Source organism: Staurois parvus, unplaced genomic scaffold (assembly GCF_062004578.1).
Source record: "Staurois parvus isolate SC_StPar_1 unplaced genomic scaffold, SC_StPar_1.0 ptg000586l, whole genome shotgun sequence".
Taxonomy (NCBI): Eukaryota; Metazoa; Chordata; class Amphibia; order Anura; family Ranidae; genus Staurois; species Staurois parvus.
Genome location: NW_028318382.1, coordinates 6,011,319 through 6,023,783, shown reverse-complemented (window position 1 = coordinate 6,023,783; position 12,465 = coordinate 6,011,319). Strand labels below are relative to the sequence as shown.

Genomic DNA, 12,465 nt, shown 5'->3' with positions numbered 1-12,465 from the left:
GATGCAGAAAAAAAAACTGAAACGCATGTAGTGTGAACTGGCCCTTAGACTGTTTCCAGGGAACTGGAGGTAAACGTAATTCTATGCTTATCTGCAGATCAAAGTTTGACTTTAGAGCTTACATCCACTTTAGAGCAGCATTGTGCTAGGAAAACATATTTGTTGCCCTCTTTACTTTACTGCAGGCACAGAAAATGTAGTCCCAGCTCATAAGTCAGATCCCTTCGATTTTTCCACATCTCAGAGGATCTGTGGGAACTTTTCCAGCACTGAACTCTCCCTGATCACAGATCTCCAGGTGTGTGTAGGTGCGGGGCCCTGTGATTCCTCCTGTATTCATTGGTATTGTAATTGTCTGCCCTTCTGTGTGTACACTGTTGGCGCTATAGAAATCCTGTACAGTAATAATATCACGATCTATTGTGGACTGTCACATACAACTCCGCATGCATACATATTCCAGGATGCATTGTACCCAGAGTTCAATACCCATGGAAAATTCAATGAGAGTGCAAGGACAGCTACAGCAACATGGATCTGGAAAACTTCACTGCTACCAACAATGTACATTGTAATCTGCCCCCGCCTGTGCTATTGGTTGTACCCAACAGTTCTATAGGGATGCACACAAGCTGAAAAGTTGCCATAGACGAAGGCTCACCATACATGATACAATCTGGTCGTACGACCAACTTTAGATTTACCAAAACGGTGTTTTTCTCCCCACTATGGCACCCACCACCTCCTCCTGCTACTCCACTTCCCCGCTGACCCACTTGCCACCACTTTCAGACCCAAGCGCTCCTACACCTCCCGTTCCCACGCCACCTTCCTCACCCTCCTCCTTCTCATATCAGCTGGGGACATCTCCCCAAACCCTGGCCCCTCACCACCTCACACCCCCCCTAGAGCCCCCCCTGCTCACGCCAGCCGACGCGACCTCATACATGTACCCCTCCTCCCCATATCTATCCCCCCTCTCTCGGTTGCACTCCTGAATGCCCGTTCGGTTTGCAATAAGCTTACCGCCATCCATGACCTCTTCATCTCCCGCTCCCTCAACCTCCTAGCAGTCACCGAAACCTGGGTACAGGCCACTGACTCCACTTCCCCTGCGGCACTCACCCATGGAGGTCTCATCTGGACCCATTCACCAAGACTGAGTGATCGCAGAGGTGGTGGTGTCGGCTTGCTCCTATCACCGCTTAGCACCTTCCAGGTCCTCCCTAACCCACCCTCTCTTTCCTTCCCCTCCTTTGAGGCGCACTGCATCCGACTCTTCTCACCCACCCCCCTAAGGATCGCAGTGATCTACAGGCCTCCCGGATCCATAGCCCGCTTCCTGGATGACTTCGCTGCCTGGCTCCCCTTCTTCCTCTCCTCTGAGCTACCGACCATCATCCTCGGGGACTTCAACATCCCCATCAACGACAACACCCCGGCTACTTCCCAATTCCTCCACCTAACCTCCTCCTTCGCGCTCACACAGCACACTCAATCCTCCACCCACTTCGGAGGGAACACCCTGGACCTTGTCTTCTCCCACCTCTGTACCCTCAACCAGTTCTCGAACACCCCCTTCCCTCTCTCCGACCACCACCTCCTCACCTTCTCCATCTCCCCTTCCCCCAACTCCCCCCCTCAAAAACGCCAAACCATCACCAGCCGCAACCTCCGCAACCTGAACCCGGCCCCCCTCCACTCTGCCGCCGACTGCCTACACGACAGCATCCTCTCACTGTCATGTCCTGACATAGCCACCACCTTGTACATTGACTCACTGTCAGCTGCCCTAGACTCTCTGGCACCCCTAACCACACGCATCATCAAACCCAGACCGCTTCAACCCTGGCAGACCGACAGCACTAAACGCCTCAAACGTCGCAGTCGCGCACTGGAGAGACTGTGGCGCAAAACCAGGTCCCCTCATACTTTCTCCCTCTACAAATCTGCATTTCTTATCTACACCTCCTCCCTCCACGCCGCCAAGCAGGCCTACTTTGTTAACCTAATAAACACCCTCTCCTCCTGCCCCCGCCGACTCTTCTCCACCTTCAACTCCCTGCTCTCCCCCCCCCCCTCCTCCACTCAGTACCTCTCTCACCGCCCACGAGATTGCCACCCATTTCCACAACAAGATTGACGCTATCCGTAAGGACATCGTCAACTTGCAATCTACCTCCCCACCTAGCCTCCTCGCCCCCGTCACCCCTTCATCTCCCCCCTCCTCTGCCCTCACAACCGCACTGCCCCCCTCCTCTCCCAATGCCCCGCCCACCATAACCCCCCCCGCACTGCACTCCCTCAGCCCTGTCACTACTGAGGAAGTCGCCAAAGTCCTCTCTAAAGCCCGCCTCACTACCTGCCCCCTGGACCCTATCCCCTCTCAACTCCTCCGGTCACCCCCCTCTTCCCTCATCCGCTCCCTTACCCACATCTTCAATCTCTCCCTCTCTACTGGCGTATTCCCCTCCCCCCTAAAGCACGCGCATATCACCCCCATCCTCAAAAAGCCCTCCCTGGATCCCGCGGACCCCAACAACCTCAGACCCATCTCCCTGCTGCCACTCACCTCCAAGCTCCTTGAACGCATAGTCTACGATCTCCTAAGCGCCCACCTTACAGACAATAACCTCCTTGACCCTCTACAGTCCGGCTTCCGTCCCCTACACTCCACTGAAACTGCCCTCCTCAAAATCACTAACGACCTACTCAACGCCAAAGCCAAGGGCGACTACTCTGTCCTCCTTCTCCTGGACCTCTCTGCGGCCTTCGACACAGTTGACCACCCCCTCCTCCTTAATAAACTACTCTCCCTTGGCATCGGAGATACTGCTCTCTCTTGGTTCTCATCCTACCTATCCCGACGCTCCTTCAGTGTCACCTACAATGGTGCCACCTCCCCCTCCCTCCCCCTCTCTGTTGGGGTCCCCCAAGGCTCTGTCCTTGGACCCCTTCTCTTCTCCATCTACACCTCCTCCCTGGGCAAACTCATACAATCTCACGGCTTCAACTATCACCTCTATGCTGACGACACCCAAATCTACCTCTCCACCCCTCACCTCACCCCCACTATCTCCGCCCGCATCACTCACCTCCTAAATGACATCTCAGACTGGATGTCGCTACATTTCCTCAAGCTCAACCTCTCCAAAACCGAGCTCCTCATCTTTCCCCCTGCCAACACCCCCCCCCCCCATCCTATCCATCATCACCAACAACTCCACTATCACTCCCGCCCCGCAAGCCAAAGTCCTTGGCGTCATTCTTGACGCGAACCTCTCCCTCCAACCGCATGTCAAATCACTCACAAACACATGCAGGCTCCATCTTCGCAACATTGCCAAGATACGCTCCTTCCTCACCCCAGACACCACCAAACTTCTAGTACACTCCCTCATCATCTCACGCCTTGACTACTGCAACTCCCTCCTCACTGGCCTACCCAAGTGCAGGCTCTCCCCGCTCCAGACCATCCTGAACTCAGCTGCCAGACTCATCCACCTCACCACCCGCTCCACCTCTGCCACCCCCCTCTGCCTCTCCCTCCACTGGCTCCCGATTGCCCAACGCATCAAATTTAAACTCCTAACCCTGACCTACAAAGCCGTTCACAACACTGCCCCTGACTACCTCACCAACCTGATCCCCAAGTACCGCCCTACCCGTACCCTTCGCTCCTCACAGGACCTCCTTCTATCCTGCTCCCTGGTCTCCTCCTCCCATGCACGACTGCAGGACTTCTCCAGGTCCTCCCCCATCCTCTGGAACTCACTGCCCCAATCCATCAGACTGTCGCCTTCCCTATTCACATTCAGGCGCTCCCTCAAAACCCATCTCTTCAGGGAAGCCTACCCCACCCTCACCTAACGGCCATCCTCCCTCATTCCTCCCACCACTTCATCCCCCTCAGCCACTTCCTACTGTACCTTTACCCCCTCCCTCCTAGATTGTAAGCTCGTAAGAGTAGGGCCCTCTTACCCCTCGTACGTTGTTTGTTGTTGTTGTACTGTGCCATGTATTGTCCCCCCTATTGTACAGCGCTGAGCAAACCCTTTGGCGCTATATAAACTCGTAGTAATAATAATAATACTATGAGGACTTTGGATTTACCAAAACGGTGTAATGTGAGGACTTTGGATTTACCAAAACGGTGTAATGTGAGGACTTTGGATTTACCAAAACGGTGTAATGTGAGGACTTTGGATTTACCAAAACGGTGTAATGTGAGGACTTTGGATTTACCAAAACGGTGTAATGTGAGGACTTTGGATTTACCAAAACGGTGTAATGTGAGGACTTTGGATTTACCAAAACGGGGTAATGTGAGGACTTTGGATTTACCAAAACGGTGCAATATGAGGACTTTGGATTTACCAAAACGGTGTAATATGAGGACTTTGGATTTACCAAAACGGTGTAATGTAAGGACTTTAGATTTACCAAAACGGTGTAATGTGAGGACTTTGGATTTACCAAAACGGTGCAATATAAGGACTTTGGATTTACCAAAACGGTGTAATATAAGGACTTTAGATTTACCAAAAGGTGCAATATAAGGACTTTGGATTTACCAAAACGGTGTAATATGAGGACTTTGGATTTACCAAAACAGTGTAATATAAGGACTTTAGATTTACCAAAATGGTGCAATATAAGGACTTTAGATTTACCAAGGTGATGAAATATGAGGACTTTAGATTTACCAAAACTATGTACTAAGAGGACCTTCCTAAATGATCCAGTAGGTTTGTGTCCAATCAGGCTCTTCATAGTTGCTGACAGATCTATATCAGATTGTATTGTGTATGGAGACCCTCCAGCTTGACATATCTGAAAGTGAACTACAGGTGCCCCAGCTGGCAGATCCTCCCTCCAAGGCACCTCTGATTTGCAGGCACACTGACAGATTCTACCCCATACGATCCAGCCTAGGCTGCAACATTGTACCCAACAAGCCATCAATATTTATAAACATCCCAGGAATCACATCGGAAGGTTTAGTAACTAAAAGTCTAAATAAAAAGTTTCTCGTGGCGTTAGTTTGTAGGCGATCAGTGGCAGTTGAGTGTCAGACAAGTGCTGTGGTGCCTGTGCAGTGGAATGTCAGACTCACCCACTCCGAACCTCTCCCTCTTAGTGGGGATCCAGCGGGCCATAGTACATTGGGGGGGCGATCGGTGCTGGAAGGTAACGTGCTGGCCTCAGCCCTCCCCCGGCTGATCTCCCATCTCCACCATGATCCACACTGACTCACAGGGAGGGAGGGGCCCCTGGTGCAGTGGATGGGTAGGAGGGGTCACAGGGATGGGGTAGGAGGGGTTGTGGAGAGGGGCATGGGCACAGCAGCATGTGCAGATGGTGAATGGGATGGAGGGAAGGGAGCGGGATGAGAAGTTAGGGGATCGGTGGCAGGGCGAGCATTGCTGATTGAAGACGAGCAGACCGAGCGTACTCCTCCTGTGATCGCCCAGCCCCGGCCGCTCCCTCCGCTGGGATCCGATCACACTGAGCCGTCTGTCTGCGATCCTGGGATCTGCCTGCTGGAATGTGACAGGGAGGAGACTGGGCTGCCGGGGAGCCAGCAGTGCCGCAGACGGCCGCCAGGGGCAGCGCTCCTCACCCGCTACATTGTATCATTAGATTGCTGCAGAAATGCAGACTTGAAGTGTAACCAATGCCCCCCGCCCCCCCCCCCCCCAGTTATCTCTGGAATCAATGGGATTCTCATTCTGTAATTCACACGAGCGGAACGTCTCATCAGTCTGCTTACAGATGGAAAACACACACCCATGCATTTCTATGGACTAGCGGATGTAAACGGATGATCAGTCTCCGCGTCCGTTAATGTCTGCATCCATTAACATCCGTTTCTTTTTTTAAAGGAAGAAAAACAGATGTAAGTGGACAAAAATGGATGTAAACAGATGAAAAATGGATGGAAACAGACAAAAAAACAGATGGAAACGGATGAAAACCAGATGGAAACGGATGAAAAAATGGATGTAAACTGATGAAAAACAGATGTGTACTGATCCGTTTTTTTTTTTAAACATGACTGAACTAATGAAAAACAGATGTAAACTGATCCATTTTTTTCTGAACGGATGAAAAACGGATAAAAAATGGATGTAAATGGATGAAAAAATATGACTGAACTGACTGAACTGATGAAAAAAAGGATGTAAACGGATGAAAAAATGGATGTAAACTGATGAAAAACAGATGGAAACTGATTCTTTTTTTTTTCTTGGAAAAAAATGACTGAACGGATGAAAAACAGATGTAAACGGATGGAAAAATGGATGTAAACAGATGACAAAAAATGGATGTAAACTGATGAAAAACAGATGTGAACTGATGAAAAACTGATGTAAACTGATCCTTTTTTTTCTTGGCAAAACACGACTGAACGGATGAAATATAGATGTAAACGGATGAAAAATGTAAACAGATGAAAAACAGATGTAAACGGATGAAATAACGAATGTAAACAGATGTTAACTGATGAAAAACAGCTGTAAACTGATGCTTTTTTTTCTTGGAAAATACATGACTGAACGGATGAAAAAAATGGATGTAAACGAATGAAAAAACAGATGTAAACGGATGAAAAACAGATGTGAACTGATGAAAAAACAGATGTAAACTGATCCTTTTTTTCTTGGAAAATACATGACTGAACAGATGAAAAAGAGATGTAAACGGATAAAAAATGGATGTAAACAGATGGAAAAATGGATGCAAACTAATGAAAAACAGATGTGAACTGATCCTTTTTTTTTTTTTTGGAAAAAACATGACTGAACAGATGAAAAAGAGATGTAAACGGATGAAAAAAGTATTGTAAACGAATGAAAAACAGATGTAAACGGATGAAAAACAGATGTAAACTGATCCTTTTTTTTTCTTGGAAAAAAACTGATGGAAAAAAAGTATGTAAATGGATGAAAAAACAGATGTAAACTGATGAAAAACAGAGTTCCCTCTTCACATTGCAGTATACCTTTAACATCAGCACCCCCTTAATAGCAGAGCCCCTCCATCACATCAGAGCCTTTTTACAAAACCGCCTCCCTCACTTCAGAGCCCCTCCCCCCCACCCACATCAGAGCACCCCTTTACATTAGAGCCCTGTTGCACATCAGAGTCCAACTATAACATCAGAGCCCTCCTTCATATCAGAGACCCCCCTTCCACATAAGAGCCCCCCTTTCAAATCCGAGCCCTTATCTTACATTACAGCTACCCTCTCTTCAGAGCCCCCACATCAGAGCTACCCCTTATGTGAATAAGAGATCACATAAGGCTCGCTCTTCATATCAGAGTTGCCCCTTCAAATTAGAGCTCCCCCTTTCACATCAAAACTCTCATTTTAAATCAAACCCCCATCTTACATTACAACCTTCCTTACTTCAGAGCACCCCCTTCTTCCCTTCACATCGAATCCCCCATCTTCAGACCCCACCTTAATATCAGAATACCTCCTTCACATCAAGGCCCCCTTTTAATATCGGAGCCCCTACTGCCCTGTTCTAATCAGAGCTCCCATCTTATATCACAGACTCCCTCACTTTGGAAACCCACAGATCACCCCCTGCCCCCTTCATATCAGAGTCTCCCGTTCACATCAGATCCTCCCATTTCATATCAGAGCCTCGTTTCACATCAGCGTCCCCTCTTCACATCAGAGTCCACATTTACCATCAGAGCCTCACTTCATATCAAAGTCCCTTCAGCACATCAAAGCCCTCATTTTCCCCATGCTGCCTTACAATATTCACCACTATGTGCATGATACAAGGTAGGAGGTGGAACAGGTATTTTTCTGAATGCTGTGGTGGCCCTGGATGATGCTGTCCTGGATTGGAGTCTTGCATTTCCATGGTGCAGTCAGGTTGGCTGCCAACACCCAAGCAACAATTCATGTCATGTGTTTTCACTGCTTTCATTGGGTGTTATGGTGCTGGCAACCAGCCTGCCTGCACCATGGAAACGCACAAGGCAAATACAGAACCAGTTGCTGGGGCCTGATAAAATCTTGTATTGGTCTAGATGTGGCCCTCAGGCTGTAGTTTGGAGACCCCCGGCATAGATTAATGCAAGGACACACGGAAAACAATTGTTTTCTATGTGCCCTGTTCTTACCATCCAGTGGTTTGTGCTGCATAAAATTGCAGTATGTATGTATTTTTATGCAGACCATCTCGTGGCAATGTGTGTGATTGCAGCTTATTGCCTTGTGCTACAGTGCATGGAGTTGAGCAGCTCTGCTGAGTCCCTCTGGAGTAGGATGCAACTTCATCAAATAGACACAGTTTTGAAGAAAATTAGACCTGGACTTTATAGGCACGCCTAGGGTTACAAAAGAAAATAATACAAAAGCTTTATTGAATAACATGCATAAAATCATAAAAATAGCAACAATATTTATCTTCTCATATTGTCTTCACCATTTATTGGAGGGAAGAACTCACTTATGTAATTCTTAGATTGTAAGCTCCAAGGAGCAGGGCCCTCCTAGCCCTCTTGTATTGAACTGTATGGTTGCTGTATTGTCTCCCTTTATATTGTGAGCAAAGTGAGTAAGCGCTGAGCAAACTGTTGCGTTATATAAATCTTGTATAATAATTATAATGTATACTGCAGTCAATCATTCCTTTTTACAGATGCCACTGCAATGATTGAAAAGGAAGTTCCACCATCTTTAACTGCTACGTGTTTTATGGTTTCCCGCTTCTTCAAGATGATGTGAATCCCATAGCCATCGCATCCAAATGTAAACAGAATTATGAACATAATATTCATAACATCAATATGTTCATTATAGTAACTTATACTTGTAAGACCTGTACTTGTAAGACTTTCTAAAGCCATGCATAAAAACCACAGGAAGATTGTCATAGGTGTATCATCATCCCGGGCGAGTGTGGGATCGCGTAAATGAAGAGGGGCTCCTATTAACCAGTAACACCCTCATCATTTAAAAAATAACTGAAAAAAAAAATATATACAGTGGGGATCTAAAGTTTGGGCACCCCAGCTAAAATTTTGTATTAATGTGCATAAAGAAGCCAAGGAAAGATGGAAAAATCTCCAAAAGGCATCAAATTACAGATTAGACATTCTTATAATATGTCAACAAAAGTTAGATTTTATTTCCATCATTTACACTTTCAAAATAACAGAAAACAAAAAAATGGCGTCTGCAAACGTTTGGGCTCCCTGCAGAGTTAATATCTTGTACTGCCCCCTTTGGCAAGTATCACAGCTTGTAAACGCTTTTTGTAGCCAGCCAAGAGTCTTTCAATTCTTGTTTGAGGTATCTTTGCCCATTCTTCCTTACAAAAGTCTTCCAGTTCTTTGAGATTTCTGGGCTGTCTGTCACGCACTGCTCTTTTAAGGTCTATCCATAGATTTTCAATTATGTTGAGGTCAGGAGATTGTGAAGGCCATGGCAAAACCTTCAGTTTATGCCTCTTGATGTAATCCCCCGTGGATTTCGAGGTGTGTTTAGGATCATTATCCATTTGTAGAAGCCATCCTCTCTTTAACTTCAGCTTTTTCACAGATGGCATCAAGTTACCATCCAAAATTTGCTGAAATTTTATTGAATCCATTTTTCCTTCTACTCCTGAGATGTTCCCTGTGCCACTGGCTGCAACACAACCCCAAAGCATGATTGATCCAACCCCATGCTTAACAGTTGGACAGAGGTTCTTTTCATTAAATTCTGTGCCCCTTCTTCTCCAAACGTACCTTTGCTCATTCCGGCCAAAAAGTTCAATTTTAACCTCATCGGTCCACAGAACTTGTTTCCAAAATGCATCAGGCTTGTCTATATGTTGATTTGCAAAGTTCAAACGATGATTTTTGTGGTGAGGACGTAGAAGAGATTTTCTTCTGATGACTCTTCCATGAAGACCATATTTGTACAAGTATCTCTTTATAGTGGAATAGTGTACCACAACTCCAGTGTCTGCCAGATCTTTCTGGAGGGATTGTGCAGTCAAACGTGGGTTTTGAATTGTTTTTCTCACAATCCTGCGAGCTGTTCTGTCTGATATTTTTCTTGGTCTTCCAGATCTTGCTTTAACTTCCACTGTTCCTGATGACTGCCATTTCTTAATTACATTCCGAACAGAGGATATTGACATCTGAAAACGCTTTGCTATCTTCTTATAGCCTTCTCCAGCTTTGTGATCGTCAACTATTTTCAGTTTCAGTTTTCTAGACAACTGCTTAGAAGAACCCATGGTGCTGATTGTTGGGGCAAGCTCAGATGAGTCTGGGCATTTAAAACCTTTGAGATTGACATCCCCTGGTCTGCCCAGACGATGATTGAGAACAATCCATGACACTGGCAGGTCTCAGCTTTGCAAAGGGGCAGTGCATGCTATAAATTCTGAAGGGTGCCCAAACTTTTGCAGACGCCATTTTTTTGTTTTCTGATATTTTGAAAGTGTAAATGATGGAAATAAAATCTAACTTTTGTTGATATATTATAAGAATGTCTAATCTGTAATTTGATGCCTTTTGGAGATTTCTCCATCTTTCCTTGGCTTCTTTATGCACATTAATACCAATTTTTAGCTGGGGTGCCCAAACTTTCGATCCCCACTGTATATATATAAAAATAATTTACACACACACTTTTCTTGTATAAAGAGTACTGTTGCCACAGCGTTTGCAATGACAGCCAAAGATTGACTATGGTGCGGCTCTGTGTAAAACATACACCACAGGGGACAAAGGAAAACATCTGAGTCTAATTTAAAAATGGATATGTAATAAAAAAGATTAAGTAATGTTTAAAGAATGTATGGGCATCTTAGAAACTACATAATACATGGTTAAGGATAACAATCTAAACCCAAAGTTTAGATAACAGATTAGATAACATGCCCAATTATACACAGTAAAGGAAATACAATCAAAAATTATCCAATGCATGACCGATATAACAATATAGTATTTTCTTTCTGAAGCCAGTAGGCCATGGGTATATTAGTTTAGATGGTATTTGTGACGGGAGTGACTTTTGGGTTTCGGGGGACCTCTGTATCATCCCTCCAAATCATTATGTTTAACCCACCCTGTGCCTGTTAAGGGTTACAGGGTGTGTATGTGAATGTCTGAGTCCTGTGTATAGTGTGTTGTCCTTTGTTCTCTGCCACATGGCTGTCCATTGTCTGTTTACCATGTGCTACCCCTTATTGTGCTGTGTCTTCCTGTCCAGAGAACTATTATGGGATGTACTGTGTGTATTGGTGTGGGGGTTGGTCAATGTCCTTTGCCACATGGTTGCATCCCATTGTTCTGTGTCTGGTTGGATGGGGAGGGGTGATGAGGTGTTTCCTGCCTATACTGTAGCCCTTCCCACTGATAGGGTGGGCTGATGATGTGTTTCCTGTCCCTGGTTGTCTTTCCCCGCCCTCTGTATAAAAGATGTTGTTTTGTGTACAATAAAGTAGTTGGCTTCCTGTTTTAGTAAGAGCTGGGTATTGTCTATTTTCCTGAGGGATTTCAAGGGTGAGGTCCGTGGATGGTGTTCGGACAGGGGAAGCTGCAGTATAACGGAAAAACTCAGTGCGGTCTGGGTTCCGGTTCCGTTACAGCAGTGGTTCTCAACCTTCCTAATGCCGTGACCCTTTAATACAGTTCCTCATGTTGTGGTGACCCCCAACCAGAAAATTTCTTTTCCCAGTAATTATAATTCATGAGTGTCGTTTTACCTCCAATACTGCTGCTTTCAACACAGTAGCTGCTTTTAACAGAGTAGCTGCTTTCAACACAGCAGCTGCTTTCTACACAGTAGCTGCTCTTTACACATCGGAAATATGTGTTTTCTGATGGTCTTAGGCGACCCCTGCGAAAGGGTTGTTCGACCCCCAAAGGGGTCACGACCCCCAGGTTGAGAACCACTGCGTTACAGTATTATAAACCCAAAAGGAGAGGTGCTTTAATTCAAAATTACATCCAGATCTAGAGACAATCCAAGGCAACACATAAAAATGGTAATATATGGAACAAGCCTCCAAAACAGAAGAAATGTTCATCAAAAAAAGCTATGTAGAGAACAACAGAGAATGTCAGTCACTTAGAAAGGGTAGAACTAATTAAGAATAAATCCACTAGGAAAGTCAAATATACATTTGCCATGATCTTGACTATAATAAACAATATAAAAGGTGGAGGGAATAATCAGAAGATGTTGGCCAATATTAAAAGCAGATAGACATCTAGGAGGAATATTACAGATAAACCCAAATTCATCAATAGGATGGCTCCAACATTACAAAATCAGTTAGTGAAGAACATAATAGACCCATCAAGAGAAAGTAATATATATTTTTTCAGTTGCAAAGGATTTTATGTATGTGGCAGATGTTATGCCTGTAGCAGAGTGGGGAAGAACAAAAGAAGAAGAAAAACATTTCCATCATGAGCTACAGGAAAATAATA

The 12,465-nt window shown here is 45.6% G+C and overlaps 1 protein-coding gene across 1 annotated transcript in view; it reads right to left on the bottom strand.

Moving 5' to 3' along the window:
• The window catches only part of DOCK5 (dedicator of cytokinesis 5), a 188,526-nt gene extending 182,982 nt beyond the window's left edge, over positions 1–5,544 (bottom strand). Inside the window, exon 1 of the mRNA XM_089692497.1 lies at positions 5,117–5,544. Coding sequence (XP_089548623.1) covers positions 5,117–5,159 — 43 coding nt within the window. The 5' untranslated portion in view covers positions 5,160–5,544. The remainder of the gene's footprint in view (positions 1–5,116) is intronic.
• Positions 5,545–12,465: the final 6,921 nt, after the last annotated feature.